Source organism: Danio aesculapii, chromosome 19, assembly GCF_903798145.1.
Source record: "Danio aesculapii chromosome 19, fDanAes4.1, whole genome shotgun sequence".
Classification (NCBI taxonomy): domain Eukaryota; kingdom Metazoa; phylum Chordata; class Actinopteri; order Cypriniformes; family Danionidae; genus Danio; species Danio aesculapii.
Genome location: NC_079453.1, coordinates 42272262 through 42291277, shown reverse-complemented (window position 1 = coordinate 42291277; position 19016 = coordinate 42272262). Strand labels below are relative to the sequence as shown.

General features: G+C 35.5%; 1 protein-coding gene across 1 annotated transcript in view; it reads right to left on the bottom strand.

Annotated features, from left to right (window-relative positions):
• The window catches only part of LOC130246323 (syndetin-like), a 382903-nt gene that overhangs the window by 227571 nt on the left and 136316 nt on the right, over positions 1-19016 (bottom strand). Inside the window, exons 13-17 of the mRNA XM_056479201.1 lie at positions 12875-12966; positions 12680-12774; positions 12213-12311; positions 2884-2974; positions 752-928 (exon numbers count right to left, since the gene is read on the bottom strand). Coding sequence (XP_056335176.1) covers positions 752-928; positions 2884-2974; positions 12213-12311; positions 12680-12774; positions 12875-12966 — 554 coding nt within the window. The remainder of the gene's footprint in view (positions 1-751; positions 929-2883; positions 2975-12212; positions 12312-12679; positions 12775-12874; positions 12967-19016) is intronic.

Below are 19016 nucleotides of genomic sequence, written 5' to 3'. Positions count from 1 at the left end.
AATTGAAACTTGCATGAAAAGTCTATTTTTGCCTGCAGTGTCTTGTCTTAAAGGTAAAGTTCACCCAAAAATGGAAATTCCGTCATCATTTACTCAACCTTTATTTGTATATCTACTGTTGAAAGCATATTTATCAGCCCTGCAGTGAATTTTTGTGTCTTTTTGAAATATTTCCCAAATGATGTTTAACAGAGGTAAGAATTTTTCACTGTATTTTCTATAATATTTATTTTTTCTGGAGAAAGTCTTATTTGTTTTATTTCAGCTAGAACAGAAGCAGTTTTTAATTAAAAAAACATTTTAAGGTCAATATTATTAGCCCCCCTTTAGCATTTTTCTTTGATTGTCTACAGCAGTGTTTCCCAACCCTGTTCCTGAAGGCACACCAACAGTCCACATTTTCAACCTCTCCCTAATCAAACACACCTGAATCATCTCATCATAACATCAGAAGAGACTCCAAAACCTGAAATTAATGGGTCAGATAACGGAGACATCCAAAATATGTACTGTTGGTGTGCCTCCAGGAACAGGGTTGGGAAACACTAGTCTACAGAGCAAACCACCATTATACAATGATTTGCCTAATTACCTGAACTTGCCTAATTAACCTAATTAAGCCTTTAAATGTTACTTTAAGCTGAATATTAGTATCTTAAAAATATCTAGTAAAATATTATGTACTTCAGCTGTATATTCTATAGTTTGTAATATTGTTCATAACATGAACATCATTTAAACTACTATATACCCCATTAGAAGCCAGGACGTCCTCAGTCTCCTCTTCTTTGTTGTCAATCTGCATCTCGAAGGGGTTTCCACCCTGCAGGTACTGCTCGAACAGAGAAAGCTCCAGCAGATCTGTGGATTCTGGCTGCCTGCTGGGAGACACTGAAGGAGAACGACACTGACCCATGAACTTAAACTCCTGAAAAAGAAGAGAAACAAAGACGTCCCATGCAGATCAAATAACTAAAACAGGTCACAAAAATCCCAACCTGCACTTCTTTATTTGTTGTTTGTTTGCTAAATATGTGTTGTGTTTGCGCAATCAGCGGTGAGAGACTAGGTGGACTGGCTTTAATGATACTGTGTGTGTGTTTATTAGCCATCCAAAGAGTATTGGATAAATATTAAAAATGCATTAAGGTTTATATTGAAAACTCTGAACATACTAAAAATAAAAAACAAAAACTGAGATGCAAAGGTGAAAGCACAATAGCTTAGTTCTTATGGTTGAACTACTCTGCACATCAGAGCTCCGGCAAGAAATCATCATGGAAATATGTCTCATTAAAGAGCACCGTTGATTACGCCATTCACTCGTGTGCTTTTCAACACCCATTTTCTCTAGTGCAGTTCTTTAAGAAAACACCTGTATATTCAGCACAAAAACTGCTTAAAAGGTCCATCAGAGAACAGTTTATCAAGAGTGAGACCCTGTTTAGCATATAATAATTGAAAGAGATGCATTTCGGTTTATTCGGCAGATACTCTCGGGTGAATATTCCGGCGTTCCAGAGTGTAATTTGTTTTGAGACGGATGGCACCCTGACTAGGAGAGAAAACAGCTTATGCTGGAATACAATCAGTGATGATGCTTACCCTCATTTATCAAGTTGTCAAGCTTTTCGTTAGATTTAAAATGCATATAAAAGCGGTCCATTACAGCAAGACAGAAAATCTGAAGGAAGATGATCAACAAAAAATGTCTACTATTTGGTTAGAATAGCACACAGTGTGGATTTAGCTTATTATTTCAGTATCGGCTCGCATAAAGAACACTTTCTGACCCAGGGTGTGTACAGGAAGCATAGAGTACAGTAAATTACATCGGGTAAAATAAGTATTGAACACGTCATATTTTTTTTTTCTGGGAATAATATCTCTAAAGGAGCTGTTGACATGGAATTGAACCAGATTTTGGTAAAAACCCAAACAATACAAACATAAAAATAAAACAAAACAAAAAAATCTGAAAAATGAGTTGTGTGTAATAATAATGGAATGACATTAGGAGTAAGTACTGAACTACTGAAATGTATTTAATACTTTGTATAAAAGGTTATTTTAATGACAGCAGCTTAAAGATGTCTCTCAGATTGAGAATGAAGTCACATGAATAGCTCAGGTGTGAGTTTTTCACAGACTTCAACAGAGTTTAAACATCTTGAGGGTTCTGTGGGTCTTGTCTATAAAATCTGATCTTTATTTTGTATTTTCTATTGGATTCAAGTCAGGTGATTGGCTGGGCCATTCTACAGCTTTATTTTCTTTCTCTGAAGTTTCCTTGTCTGTGTTTTGAATCATTGTCTGCTGAAATGTCCACCCTGGTTTCTTCATCATCCTGCTAATGTAGATGTTGGACTAAAGCAGCTAAAAGTAATTTAGAATGAGGAAGGGCAGAGAGTTGCTGAAGAACTACTGAGAGATTTCAGCTGCTGTCTGGGCTTTCACTGCCTTTCTACACCTTCCTTTCTTTATGTGTTCAATACTTTTTCCCTGTGTCATTTAATTTTATTACACATAACTTACTTTGAAAACTAATTATATTGTTTTCTTGGCATATATGGATTTCTTTGGTTGCTTTCAACATCTGGTGAAAATTTCAAGTCAACAGCACCTTTAGAAATGTTTTCTGAGAAAAATAGTGACACGTTCAATACTTTCCTAGGTTACCTTATCACCACTTTAGGTTTCAACTGGTAACACTGGTGACATTTTAAATACTGAATGTAACAAAGCACAACTAAAGAGTCTTAGCTTGTGATAACGCCTTATCAAAGCACAATGCTTGATAACTACTCAAAACTACTCAATTACAGTAATCTGAGTATTTGAAATTCATTATTTTACACCACTCTCAATGGCTTTAGGGCTTACGTGGAGCTGGGCGATACTGAAGTTGGACTTCACAGGGCACAATTCCCACGTTTCATTTTCAAGAAACATTCGCAGCTCCTCCAGGCGAGTTCTGTAGGGGAGAAATGACAAGAGGTTGGCTTTTGTGAGCTGGAGACCCTTTGCCATTCAACTCAATGAAAATGAAATGGGCTGGCAAAAAAACGGTTCAAGGAAAAGTCGATGGGTGAAGAAGGTTAGAGATACGTCATGCTACGATGAGTGTCAAAGTGGCCCACTGCCAGACAAGGTCAGTACCAAAAGGCTTGTGCAAAATGTCAAAAAGCGACATTATGATTCAGAATGAATGCAACAAAATGAAGTCCTCAACTAATCTCTATAGAACATACCACCTGATCATAAGTTGCTATAAGCTCTCTAAATTTGAATAAAGTGTAGCCAACAGCAGGGCGTTTGACATTCGAAATACCATCTGTAGTTATGACTTCAATGCCTGATATTTTAAATGCATAATTTTCAAAGCACTTGAAGGGAAAGTGGATCGTTTTGTCCTCTAAGCCAGAGGGCACAATGTGTATTGTAATGGCAAAATGTGTTAATGGCGACACCGCGACAGCAGAGATTAAGCATTCAGAGGAGTGACAGATAATCGCTTTATGGATGCTATCCAACTGCTTGAATATTCAGAAATAATGGTAAGACGCCCTCTTTCAATGTCCTCCATCTCATCAAGCAGAAAAGGTCTTTTCACTGCTGACTATAGCAGCGGGGACATTTATCCAAATCAGATTTTTTTATAACTGACTTAAAGGGATAGTTCACCCCAAAATGTTTTAATTGCCTCATTATCTACTCTCCCTTTCTTCTGTTGAACACAAAAGAAGATAGTATGAAGACTGCCGGTTTCTGGCACCCATTAACTTCCGTTGTAGGGAAAAAAAATACTATTGAAGTAAATGGGTGCTACCTATCAGATTCTTATGTGTTCAACAAGAAAAAAACTCACATACGGAGTAAAAGTGATGACAGATTTGTCATTTTTGGATGAACTACCCTTTAAATCACGTATGCAGTGCATGATCAATACTGCACTCTGCAAATATTCTTTTAGAGCTAAATTAAAATGCCTCTGACTTTTCAAATCCACACTATCTGGAAATTTGGATGTCTTACAATCTACATTAACAATGTTTATTTTGATACCACTTAATTTTAAGTTACAATTGTTGGTACTGACAAACCATTAACTAACACTACTAAACTGTAAACCCTAATAAGCTGAGACGACTTAAATGATTTCACACTCTACTACACGCATTATGATAAAACCATAATATATATATAAAACCATAATATATATATATATATATATATATATATATATATATATATATATATATATATATATATATATATATATATATATATATATATATATATATATATATATATATATATTTGTCAGTTTTTCTTTTCGCAGAATGGCTTAACTTGAAGTGCAGTAAAAGAAGTTTTTGGGAAATTTTTTTTTAAGGTACTTACTATGATATGTTGCCATATTGCAACAACATCAAATAGTGGATCTAACTTTCCTTTTCCTTTTCCATTTTTTTCCTAATTTTGTTGTTTGAGATGATTTAATTGGAGTTGCAGTATTATAAGCTTTATCACAGAACTTATAAATGACACCTTATATACACTTTTCAACGACTCATATCCCAACAGCTTTCATTTATTCCATTCTTTCTCGCTGATTATTAATTAAAAACAAATATAATTTTGTGTTATCATGAATACAACATACAGTAAATATAAATATGTTCTCCAGTAAATATTATAACAAATAAATAACAAGTCTAGTATATCCAGATGCATCAGAATAATGTAGCTACTAGCTAACAATGTTTATATATTATTCTATATAATATACGAGGTCTGTCTTATCTGCCTCTGAGCTAACTTACCTGTCTGCATTACTGCTCTTATCAAATGTCCAATCTGCATCATTCTCATGGTCACTCAAACCCATCTCATCCTCACTTTCATCGGCTGGAAAAGCCAGTTCTGTTCTTTTCTTCTTTCACTTACCATAAAACATGGTGCTGCTCACTAATACACTGTTCTTTGTATTTATATCTAATCAAAAGTATTGCCATTAACATGTGATTTAATCTATAATTCAAATGTCATTACCATATCCCCAATCAACATTATACTTATAGCATTCATGTTGTTATTGTTACAACTTAAAAGATCACAGCTATCCTTGCTAGCTAGCTAAGCTATTGCAATGTTGCACATTCCACTATTGGACAGTGTTGCCATTTGATCGATTAACAAAAAACTAATTTGATAAAAACTTTTTCATGTGAATATGTCATCAGAACTTTTTTTGAAGATCTGACATAATTTGATCTTTTGTTTTTATTGACGTTTACATTTGCATTCAGCATTTACTCACAATAAAAGCCAGTCTGTCAGAAATCACGCCACAGAAAAACACTGCATGTCATGTGACTTAGCCAAAGCACATCATTGGCTAAGCTAAGGTCTTCTCTTTCCAATATTGGTCTTAAAGAAACAATGGCAGGGAAATGAAATGAAAATAAATAACATGTTGCCATATGGCAACACCATGCGGTAAAGGGTTAAGGAAAGTAATTCCCTCAGTTGGTTTGAGTAATGAGAAATCGACAACTCAATTAATTGAGTTGACCAAATGTGGTCTCTTTATTGAATTAACTTAAATGTTTAAGTACAGATAACTTGAAATGGCTACTAGACTAAACTTTTCAGCTTTTATATTCTTTACTTACTCTCAAGGCTGTTTATATCGAAGTTGATATTTAGCCGCACCATGTTGATGTCTCGTAACATCTCATTTTTACAAGGTGGGTCAAAGCACACATACACTACGGACGATTTAGCTTACTCAATTCACCTACAGCACATCTGTTTGGACTGTGAGGGAAACCCATGCCAACACAGGGACAACATGTAAACTCCATACAGAAATGCCAAGTGACCAAGCTGGGGCTCGAACCAGCAACCTTCTTGCTTTGATGCGACAGTGCTACCCACTGCGCCACACTGTCGATTTTGCGTGTATAATAATAAAGACATGAGTAAAATGAGGCAAATTTTGCAGTTTTCTGTCCTTTCAATGACAGCTACCCACTGCTGTAGTCTCTTAGCATTGGTCTTGATAATCTTCAATCAAAATCTGACCATTAGCTTGCGTGTTTCATTGCTTCAGCTACATTATTCTTAACCACTTCCTTCTTACCATTAGTTTGCTGAAAGTGAATGATGTGTAAAAAGAAAGCCCCGCCCCTCTACTTAATATTCTATTTCAGTTGGAAGTACATCAACATACTGAAATAAAAGTCTCAGCAACTTCCTGTTCACGCTGACTGTAATGAAATATTAAACGGTCCATTTATGGTCTTATTGGAAATATGCCTGAAAAGACGCTCAACGTTATCCAACTGTTTGAATATTTAGAAATAATGCTTCAACATCCTCCATCTCTGCAGAAACAGTATTTGTACTGTTGAGTCCAGGAGCACGCATTTGGCTTTATACTAAATCAGACTCACTTTTGTTTTAGCATCACCTCCAAAAAGCACAATCTTGTTTTGCCACGCATAAGTGTTCATTATTCAGAATAATCTCCATCTAAATAGGGAAGAGCGAGGCACAAAGTAACACTTTTTGGTTTTGGTCAAATAATGAACAAAGTACTGGGGTTAGACACACCATATTTTTTTTACCAACAACACACAAACCCTCCCCTACAAATGAGCACTGGAATTATGATCGCCGGACCTATGGTTTCTGTGCAGTATTGCCAAAAGTGCCAGGAGTAAAAATGTTACTATTTACCCCACCTGCAGGGCAAGTTGTAAAAGACAGGGGGTTAGTTGTAACACATGCATATAAAGGCAGATTATACACAGTTAATTTAATTTCTGTTTACTTTAAATAGGAGCTATATTTCCTCAGTAATTGGCTCATTTCTTTGTTGTTCTACATAGCACAGAATGTTTATGTATTTATTTGTTTATTGGATAAACACATTTGAATGTATTTGCATTAATATCCATTTATTCATTATTATACAATGAATTTATTTGCATTATCAGCAATAAAATATATATCTTTTTTTCTATTAAACTAATATTTACTATTAAAAAACATTTTTATTTCAAAAGTTCTCAACATTACACTTAAAATTCAAGAAAATATTTTGTTAGTTTAATTGGTGTCCAACAGTGTGTGGCTTAATTGTAACACCCTGTTACAACTAAACCCACTGTGTCATGTTTTCCTCAAAACTGGCTAGCAGTCACTGTTTCTTACATTTTTAAAAATGGTTTAATCTTTTAGCCTAGAAGACGGTGATCACAACAATATAAGATTTTACATTCATACGTTCACAGATTTTTTTTTAAATAAAAAAATATAGAGAATAATAAAAATACTTTTATGCTGCAAAAATGGTTTCTCCTGTGTTTCTCATCCAAATTTCGCCGAAATTTTTCAATAATTGGCAGGAAGACGTCTGCCGACACTGTGGTGAAAACCTCAGAAGCATGCCATGGTTAACCCTGAGCAAATACCTTAAAACTCGGTGTTACATTTAACCCCGCGTTACTTTGTGCCCCGCGCTCCCCTGCACCTTTAAGTAAAAAACAATTTGCTGTGTAAATAACAAGTCAGCAGATTTGGACAGAATATGCTCAAATGCCTAAAATCTCTTTGTCATTTATGTTGTTTCAAGCATCTTGCAGATTCAGCACAATGACAAGATGTTGCGAAGGACATGAGCAAAATGAGGCAAATCGTGCAGTTTTCTGGCCTCTCAATGACAATTACCCACTGTAGTCTCTTGGCATTGGTCTTGATAATCTTCAATCAAAATCTGACCATTTGCTTCCATGTTTTATGGCTTCAGCTACAATATTCTTACCGTTAATTTGCTATTAGTAAATGACATGCAAAAAGAAAGCCCCGCCCCGTACTCAATATTCCATTTCAGTCAGAAGTACATCAACATACTGAAATAAATGTCTCAGCAATGTCCAGTTAACCAGGACTTTAATGAAATATTAAACGGTCCATTTATGGTCTTATTGGAAATACGCCTGCTATCCAACTTCTTGAATATTTAGAAACAATGTTAAGATCCTCCTTCTCTGCAGAAACAATATTTGTACTGTTGACTCCAGCAGCACTTCACTTTTGTTTTAGATCTTTTGGTGTGGATCAAAATATTCATTATTTAGAATTATCTCCATCTAAATATACCCCCCCCCCCCACATAGTGAAGTAAACAACATTTGGGGTGTAAATAACGAGTCAGCAGTTTTGAACAGAATATGCTCAAATGCCTAAAATCACTTTGTCATTTATGTTGTTTCAAGCATCTTGCGGGTTCAACGTAATGACAAGATGTTTTGAAGGACATGAGCAAAATGAGACAAATTTTTACAGTTTTCTGTCCTCTCATTGACAGCTACCCACTGCTGTAGTCTCTTGGCATTGGCCTGACGCACATCATTACTCCAGCAACTGATGTAGATCCAGCAGATACGGAGCACTAAATCAGATTTCAACACTTGCTCAAAGACAATGTGGAGACAATCAATCCTGTAGATCCAATTTGAAAATCAAATCCAATTTGCCAGCAATGCGAACAAAGGCCTGGCTGGCTATCCCTTGCATTATTCTAGCCATAGTACAGAGAACTCAACACAATGAGCCAATGTACCAGCCACTTAAATACAATATTATTATTATTTATTCATTCATCCGTCAGCTAAGTCTCTATTTTAAAAGACATTACAGCGGAATGAACTGCCAACTATTCCAGGATATGTTATACATAGCAGATCCCTTATAGCCGCAACCCAGTACTGGGAAACACCCATACACACTTAGTTTATTCAATTCACCAATAGAGCATTATTATTATTATTATTATTATTATTATTATTATTATTATTATTATTATTATTATTATTATTATTGTTATTATTGTTATTATTATCATCATCATCATCATCATCGTCATCATTACTTTCAAGCACATCAAAGGTAACAGCTTAATTTAAAGTGATGTTGTTTCATTCACTCATTCATTTATTTTGTTTTCGGCTTAGTCCCTTTATTAATCTGGGGTCGCCACAGCGGAATGAACTGCCAATTTATCCAGCATATGTTTTACACAGCGGATGCCCTTCCAGCTGCAACCCATCTGGGAAAGTGATGTTGTTTCACATCTTCCATCCACTTACTATAGTAATTAATTACAATGAATTATGCATAATTACATGTATCTAACCTTAAATTTAATTCACATTTTAATCCAGGCCATATAGTAAGTAATTATGTAATTAATTAATAGTACTCACTAGATAAATGAATCACTTGGGACTCACTAGATAATTGAATCACACTGTCACTACATCACTTTAAAATAAAGTGTAACCCAATACTGTAATATGGACAGTGTCTGAATGCAGCAATTACTGTTTGTCATAATCAGTTTAAAATGTGATTGTATACCGTTTCTTTTAACACAAAAGAGGATACGATGTAGTTATTATATTTACATAATATATTCTATACTCATGACCTTGGTGTTGAAAGCGCCATGATACACTTATTCCTTTTCCACAGGAACACTGTGACATTGACAACGTGCAGATTTATTTAGGCACGTTTGCAGTGTTAGCTCATTTGCATAATTCATTTATTCAGTCGACTAAATGAAAAATGCAGAGTGCATGTGCAAATAAACAACAATATCAGAGGAAACAACAGAGGGCTGCAGGGATGAGTGCTAAAACATGGAAACGTGTTTGCATTTTTAATTTCTTGTCATCTTGAAGTTATTTTTTTTTTTAATTATTAAATTCATTCATTCATTTTCCTTTAGCTTAGTCTCTTATTTATCAGGGATCACCAGTGGAATGAACTGCCAACTATTCTGGCATATGTTTTACACAGTGGATGCCCTTCCAGCTGCAACCCAGTACTTGGAAACACCCATACACAATCTAAATCACACACACTCATACGTTACGGCCAATTCAGTTAATCCAATTCACCTCTTTGGACTTTGAGGGAAACCGGAGCACCCGAAGGAAACCCACGCCTACACTGGGAGAACATACAAACTCCACACAGAAATGCCAACTGGTCAAACTGGGACTCAAACCAGTGACCTTCTTGCTGTGAGACAACAGTGATAACCACTGAGCCACAATGCCCCCTAATGATTAAATTGAATTGATAAATTAAATTGACCAAAAATCCTGAACTAAGGGTTGTGGTTAGAACAAGTTCACAATATATTCATGTTTTATTCCATGACATAAAATACAATAGCAATAGCCCACTCAAGAAAAATATAAAATAAATAAATCAGCCCTCATCCTTCCCTCCTGTGTTGGTTTTCGAAAATGTTTCTTTGAACCCGACGGATATGAGTGTTTTTTTTTTGTCCAGGACTCATAGTTTTGACATCAATAGTTTTGATGTATACATTTTAGGCTTTTTAATTAGACCAACAAACATTTTACTGAAATCCACTAGTGGACCCACAAATCCATATATACACACAGTTAAGGTCAGAATTATTAGCCACCCTGTTTATTTTTTTCCCCAATTTCTGTTTATCGGAGAGCAGATTTTTTCAACACATTTCTAAACATAATAATTTTAATAACTCATCTCTAATAACTGATTTATTTTATCTTTGCCATGATGACAGTAAATAATATTTTACTAGATATTTTTCAAGACACTTCTATACAGTTTAAAGTGACATGTAAAGGTTTAACTAGGTTAATTAGTTTAACTAGGCAGGTTAAGGAAATTAGGCAAGTTATTATATAATGATGGTTTGTTCTGTAGACTATCGAGAAAAAATATAGCTTAAAGGGGCTAATAATTTTGACCTTAAAATGATTTTTAAAAATTAAAAACTGCTTTTGTTCTAGCCGAAATATATATATGCCGAAAAAATATATAGCTTAAAGAGGCTACTAATTTCTTTAAAATTGGGTTTAAAAAAATTGATAACTGCTTTTATTCTAGCCAAAATAAAACAAATACCTGAAGAAAAAATCTTTCCTTGTTCTGTTAAACATAATTTGGGAAATATTTAAAACAGAAAAATAAATTCAAGGGGGGGCTAACAATTCTGACTTCAACTGTATATAAATATATATTAGCATATATTTGCAAGTTAAATTGTAAGAAACGTGACATGTTTAGTTCAAAATGACCAGATGACAGGATGAGCTTATTAGAGCCCCCTTACAATTAAGGGGTTAACCATCGTTTGCCATTGTTTTGGTAAATTGTAAATGAATGTAGTGTTTGGCACTGACATCCACCCTGAAATTAAATAGAAAAAAAATCTCTGGGATGGAATTATGACAATTCTTATAGCAACATATACAGTTGAAAATATTATTATTTTATTTAATAATTATGTTATTATTTTTCAAATATTTCCCAAGTGACGTTTAACAGAGCAAGAAAATTTCCACATTGTTTACTATAATATTTTTTTCTTCTGGAAAATGTCTTATTTATCCTATTTGTTTGTTTTTTTATTATTATTAAGGTCATTATTAATATCCTCTTTCCCATTGATGGGTTGCAGCTGGAAGGGCATCCGCGTAAAACATATGCTGGATAAGTTGGCGGTTCATTCCATTGTGGCGACCCCAGATTAACAGACCCCCCCCCCCCCTTATAATTCACACCCTCGTAATTAATCCATAACCATGAATCAAGCAGAGGTGAGTGATTCTTAGTTTGACTTTTCGGTGATCGTCTACTCTACCCTGTTGATGACCCCTGACCTACTTTCTGCTGAATCTGAATTTGACAATCTGAATTTCTGGTTTTGAATTTTAGAATATTGAATTTGATGTTCTGAATTTCTTCATCTTGAAATTTTGAAACTGTATTTTACAAACTGGATATCTGCAGTCCATGAATTCAGAACACAAAAAAATCTGAAGTTTAAAAATACGTGTGTAAACAATTCAGCCTTGAAAAATTCAGTTGTCTTAAATTTCAGATGTTCAATATTCAAGTTATGAAATTCAAATTCCAAAAAATTTTAACGGCATAAAAAAATTCTGATTAAAATAATTCAAATTAGCACAATTTTTGTTCAGATTGCTTTGGCATATTATAAGCTCCATAGGCTACTAACTTCCAGCTTCGCCAATATATAAAAACTCATCCTCCCTGCAGAACTCTATTTATCCAGTGAATCCCTCCTGGAAATGATTGTCAGCTGGGCCGCAGGCTGTTTATCTCACCTGTGATAGTTCTTAAAGTAGTTAACACTCTGTCTCTTGATGGACTCCTGCAACACCTCAGACTTACTGCCGCAGAATTCCTCTCCCACCTGCATCAACCTGAGAGCAAAAACAAGAATATAAAAATCATAAAATATGCTTCAATATTCTCATTAACCCCCCCCCCAAAAAAAGAGCTTCTTCAAATCACATGTCCCTCTGGGGGCAGGACATGGTGCTTCTATTCACACAAGTCAGCGACCCCGAGGCAGGATCAATACAGAGGTCTGCGCTTTCACACGCAAAATGGCCTTTTAATTGAGCTCCGTTAATGGGGACGAGCGCAGGAGAACAAATGGTTTCATTGATGCCCCCCTGGCCCCGATTTCTCTTTAGGGGAGTTTCTCATGAGGCTAAAGGGGACGGGGGCGCAGTCGGTCCCCGAAGAGCCAATCCAATTAGCGCTAATGAGCGAAGTGGGTTTCTACCTGCTGATAACATCCAGAACCACAATGAAGTCGTCGTACTTGAAGTTGGACATGTCAGTTCCCAGCAAATAGGCTTTCACTTTCAATTGGACGTCCTGCGGGCAGATAGAGGGCGAGAGGGCGAGTCATGAAGCTAATGGAGGAACGGAGAACAAACAGAGAAAGAGGGAGAGTAAATGAGCATGCTTTTTTTACCTGCCAGATCCGCGTTAAGCCGTGTTCAAGCTTCTTCTTCACGTAGCTGCGGCCCACTGTGGATTCGTCTGAGCCCTCGGCGACGGAGTCTTCTAGAAATATGAAATTTGTTTTAGAAAAAGGAGCTAATAAGTCTAGTATTTATTCTCATTATGTGCTATTATGACCAGAGATCAGGAGATTGGGTTAGTCTGTTGAAGTTTGGCACATCATTTCGTCATGTTTGTGGATTATCTTTAAGCTTGATTTTATATTTTTCATCTAAAATGGCTAGACTTTTTAGACAGGGTGAAATGATGAAATACAAACCAAAGTTTAAGGAGATTTTGATCAGAAGCATTCAAATTAAGCAATATTTACAAAAAAAACTCTACACTACCTGACAAAAGTCTTGTCGTGGATCCCAGTTGTAAGAGCAACAAAGAATAACTTGACTTCTAGTTGATCATTTGGAAAAGTGGCAAAAGGTAGATTTTTCTGATGAATCATCTGTTGAGCTGCATCCTAATCATCACAAAAAACTGCAGAAGACATATTGCAACCCGCATGGACCCAAGATTCTCACAGATATCAGTCAAGTTTGGTGAAGGAAAAATCATGGTTTGGGATTACATTCAGAATTGGGGCATGCGGGAGATCTGCAGAGTGGATGGCAACATCAACAGCCTGAGGTATCAACACATTTGTGCTGCCCTTTACATTACAAACCACAGGAGAGGGCAAATTCTTCAGCAGGATAGGATCCTTCTCATACTTCAGCCTTCACATCAAAGTTTCTGAAAGAGAAGTTGCTCCAGGATTGGCCAGCCCAGTCACCAAATATGAACATTATTGAGCATGTCTGGGGTAAGATGAATTCAAAGAATCTTGATGGACTCGGGGAGTCCTGCAAGAACGCTTTCTTTGCCATTCCAGATGACTGTCAGACCTTACTGTCCTAATTAAATAATAAAAAGTCAAGGCATAATCATATTTTATTTCAGTAAAATAAGTGTATTCTAGAGGCCATTGCCTTTCATATTAGCCACTTCTGATACCAAACGATCAACTAGAAGTCAAGTTATTAAATTGTTGTTCCTAAAACTAGGACAGGCGACAAGACAGATCTCTCGCACGCCCCCATACTGAATGTCACCCCAAACCATGATTTTTGCTTCACCAAACTTGACTGGTTTCTTTAAGAATCTTGGGTCCAATAAGCCTGCAGTATTTGTGATGATTGGGATGCAGCTCAACAGATGATTCATCGGAAAAACCTTCAGCCACTTTTCTAAGTGATCAACTAAAAGTCAAGTTATTATTTGTTGCTCTTACATCTTGGATCAACAACAAGACTTTTGTCAGGTAGTGTACACTTGCACACTGAAAAAAAGCCTAAAGGCTCATGTTTTGTGCTTGAGGGCCACCAAGTTGTTTTGCTATAACCTTAGCGGTTTAACAAAAGCAATAATATCATTGTTAAAGATAGACAACTCACTTAAAAAAAAAAAAAAAGCCCCTCAAAGATTTTATCAAATGTAGTTTTACTTTCACTGCCTCTTCCTGCTACTCTGTTATGAAAAATAAACAAATGGGTTTCATTTTATTTGCGTGTAATTATAATAAATGGAAATATGAATATGGACAGGAACAAGAAGCTTTTCAGAACATAGAAATACACTTAAACAGTTTCCAACGTAGGATATTTCACACTGCACTAACTGCAGCCAAGGTTATATTTAAAATTTGACTTATGTGGCTTATAGAACAAAAAAATAGTGCACTGTTAGAACGTTCTACAGCAAGAATTAACTTAGCTAAACCCCAAACAATCAAAGCATGGTCTGATTTTATTAAGAACATTTTTTGTATCACATCTAGATAAACTAAAGTGTAATGATGAAAGATATTAATATATTATATTTAATAATTATTATATTTAATATTATATTTAATATTATATTAAAGATGTATAAAGGTAATTTCTTACCCCAGTTTTTTTTTTTCGTTTCCTGTTTATTGTTATTTATTCATTTCATCATTTATGTATTTTCATCTAATGCAAACCCTGGCTTTAAAAAAAAAAAAAACATAGAAATGCAACCAGAACAGTTTAAAATAGGGTAATAATTCTGCAATGAAACAATTTTTTTGGTCTTTGAATGTGCATAAATACTGTTAGAACCCGTATTATTTCCAAATGTTTCACCTTAGTTCACCAATGTAAATGAATGTGGAAAAAACAAACAAATATGCGTCAAATGCAGCCAACATAATGTGTTTTGATTCTCAGCCTATAATGAGTCTGACCCTCCTGTCTTACAACAATCCCACCAAAAAACAAGCTCTTCCTTGGAACAAAGCAGCTGTCACTTCAAATCAGGCCAAGTGTTTATCCTGACATAACAAAGTGAGTTTAATCAAACAGGACATCTATCAGAGTCATCGAAATCCACCACCTAGATGTGCATCATCTATCCTGACAGAAGCCGTTTCGGTTTATGTAATGTGCACCAGAACAAAACGAGACGAAGCACTGAAAACTTCTGCGTCGGTTCATTGTGAATTCATAGTGAAGCTTTTCATTGCTTTGGCCATTATGCATCCGCTCTAATGTAAAGAGAAGGATACTTACGGTATGATGATATGACCCGCGGAGACGAGCACAGCAAGACAAGAGTGTATTAAGAGTGTGAATGTGGGCGACTGATCTTAATGTCTATATATGCACAGCGTGACAGAGAGAGTGACTAAATATAAAAGCCCTTCAGGTGGGATTTATTCTGGACCGATACTCTAGCAGGCTCTTAGCGATACAACATAATTATTGTGTCATTGATGTGCAGATTATACAAATGGTTCCACCTCAGCACTCTCGCTGTAAGTCATCTCTGGAGAAAACAAACAAGCAAGTAGACGTGAACCTCCTGTGGAAAAAGCCAAATGCAGTAAATGAGCAATACACCTGCCTGCCTTTTCATGCCAGAGACCACTAACAACTTAACACTGAAGTAGTGCTGATTTTTTAAAAGCCAAAACAACATAGAATCGCTACCAAAATCAACATAAACACAAGACAACAAGACCGCTGCTAAAGCAAAATAACTGCCAAAACAAAAATATTGCCAGACTAAAGCAAAAACAATGCCAAAACATTAAATGCAACGCTCAAACTAAACAAATCAATGTAAAAACAGCCATTTCAAAAAATAACAAAATCAGCACCAAAACAAAAACTGTCAGAACAAAAATCACTGCCAAAACATTAAATCACTGCAATACAAAACAAAACCACTGCTAAAACAAAACTGCTGCCAAAACAAGACAAATTTGCTGTCAAAACAAAATAATAATTCACAAAACATAAAATCATTGCCAAAACAAAAAACACAGTCACAAGAAAACACACAACAAAAACAAATACTGGCAAAAGAAAATTATTGCCAAAAAAAAAATCTATTTAATCAAACAAACAAACAACAACAAAAACTGGCAAAATAAAATGATTCACCCCCAAATGCAGTAAATGAGCATTACACCTGCCTCATTGTCAAAAATTTGTCAAAAATCATTGTCAAAACAAAAAAACACGGTCACAACAAGAAAATAAGAACAACAACAACAACAAATACTGGCAAAACAAAATCATTTTGGTCAAACAAACAAACAAACAAACAAACAACAACAAAAACTGGCAAAATAAAATTTTTGGCAATACAAGCAAGTAGACGTGAACCACCTGTAGAAAAAGTCAAATGCAGTAAATGAGCAAAATGACTGCCAAAACAAATATTCTGCCAGACTAAAGCAAATTCAATGCCAAAACATTAAAGGCAACGCTCAAATTAAATAAATCAATGCAAAAACAGCCATTTCAAAAAACAAAGCAAAATCAGCACCAAAACAAAAACTGTCTAAACCACTGCTTAAACAGAATTGCTGCCAACACAAAACAAACCTGCTGTTACAACAAAATAATAATTCACAAAACATTAAATCATTGCAAAAAACAAAATCATTGTCAAAACAAAAACATGGTCACAACAAACAAATAACAACAACAAAAACAAATCCTGGCTAAATAAAGTTGCCAAAACAAGACAAAATAATTTTAGTCAAACAAACAAACAAACAAACAAACAAACAAACAAACAAACAACAAAAACTGGCAAAATGAAATCACTGGCAATACAAGCAAGTAGACGTGAACCTTCTGTAGACAAAGTCAAATGCAGTAAATGAGCATTACACCTGCCTGCCTTTTCATCCCACTAACTACTAAACTGAAGTAGAGAAGGGTTTTTTTAAAGCCAAAACAACATAGAATAGCGACCAAAATCAGCACAACACAACACAACACAACAAGACTACTGCTGAATCTAAATGACTGCCAAAACAAAACTTTTGGCAGACTAAAGCAAAAACTATGCCAAACAAACAAAACCACTGCTAAAACAGAATTGCTGCCTAAACAAAACAATTCCGCTGTTAAAACAAAATAATAATTCACAAATCATAAAATCATAACTAAAATAAAATCACTGTCAAAATAAAAAAACGGTCACAACAAACAAACAACGAAAACAAATACTGGCAAAATAAAATGATTGCCAAAACAAAATCATTTTAATCAAACAAACAAACAACAACAAAAACTGGCAAAATAAAAGAATTGACGTGATAGACTTCAATAGATGTGAACCTCCTGTACAAGCCAAATGCAGTAAATGAGCATTACATCTGCCTGCATTTCATGCCAGAGACCACTAACTACTTAACATTTTAAAAGCCCAAACAACAATTTTTAAAGACCAAACAACATATAATCTCAACCAAAAATCAACAAAACACAAGACATCAAGGCCGCTTCTGAAGCTAAATGACTGCCAAAACTATTGCCAGACTAAAGCAAAATCAATTGGAAAACAAAAAGGTAATGCTAAAACAGCCATTTCGAAAAACACAACAAAATCAGCACCAAAACAAAACCTGTCAAAACAAAATCATCTGTAGAGTGGATGGCAACATCAATAACCTGATGTATCAAGACATTTGTGCTGCCCATTACATTACAAACCACAGGAGAGGGCAAATTCTTCAGCAGGATAGTGCTCCTTCTCATACTTCAGCCTCCACATCAAAGTTCCTGAAAGCAAAGAAAATCAAGGTGACCCAGGATTGGCCAGCCCAGTAACCAGACTTGAACATTATTAAGCATGTCTGGGGTAAGATAGAGGAGGAGGCGTTGAAGATGAATCCAAAGAATCTTGATGAACTCTGGGAGTCCTGCAAGAATGCTTTCTATGCCATTCCAGATGACTTTATTAATCAGTTATTTGAGTCACTGCAGAGATGTACGGATGCAGTCCTTCAAGCTCATGAGAGTCATAAACAATATTCATTCTTTTTCCACTGCGCCATGACTTTATATTCTATACTGTACATTATTTCTGTTAAGTGACAAGACTTCTGTCTAAGCAAAGTCAGACCTTACTGTGCTAATTAAATAATTAAAAAATACCAAATGATCAACTAGAAATTGCATAGACGACAAGACTTTTGTCAGGGAGTGTACAAGGAATTTATCTTGGTGATGGAAATTACAAACAAAACAGCAAAGCAAACACACAAAAAGACGTACAACGAGAGTGGGAATATTGGCATATTCACACATCGAAATTACTTAGCATGAAAAAATGAAGTGGCTGGAGTTTCTGCACGATGAAGGAGTGGGACACTCATAAATTGAGCTGTTTTGGGAACTCCAGGGTAGCATTAAGGGAGTTAAGAGAGCTCGCCAGCTCTAACAGTTTTGGGAAATGCAGCCCAGAGCAGATCCTAATTGGGCACCAGCTTTGGCACCCACAATCTTGTTGGTGGAAACAGGGGAAACACAACAAGACACAAAATATCTTGGGTCTGTTAAATAAACGCTTCAGAGAAGAGCTCAACTCCAGTGATTGATAGCATTTCCAGCGGACACTCGGCGCAGCCAGCAGACTGATGTTTGGCATTCAAGAAAGGAGAGCTTTTATATAGGAGAAGAGCGTTTTTATATAATAGTTAAACCCATGAGAGCCCACAGTCATCGCTCAAAAGCGTCTGTGTAGGCTTCGTGTCTCATCTTGGGACCACTGGAGAGAAGAAAATAACTCCCAAAGTC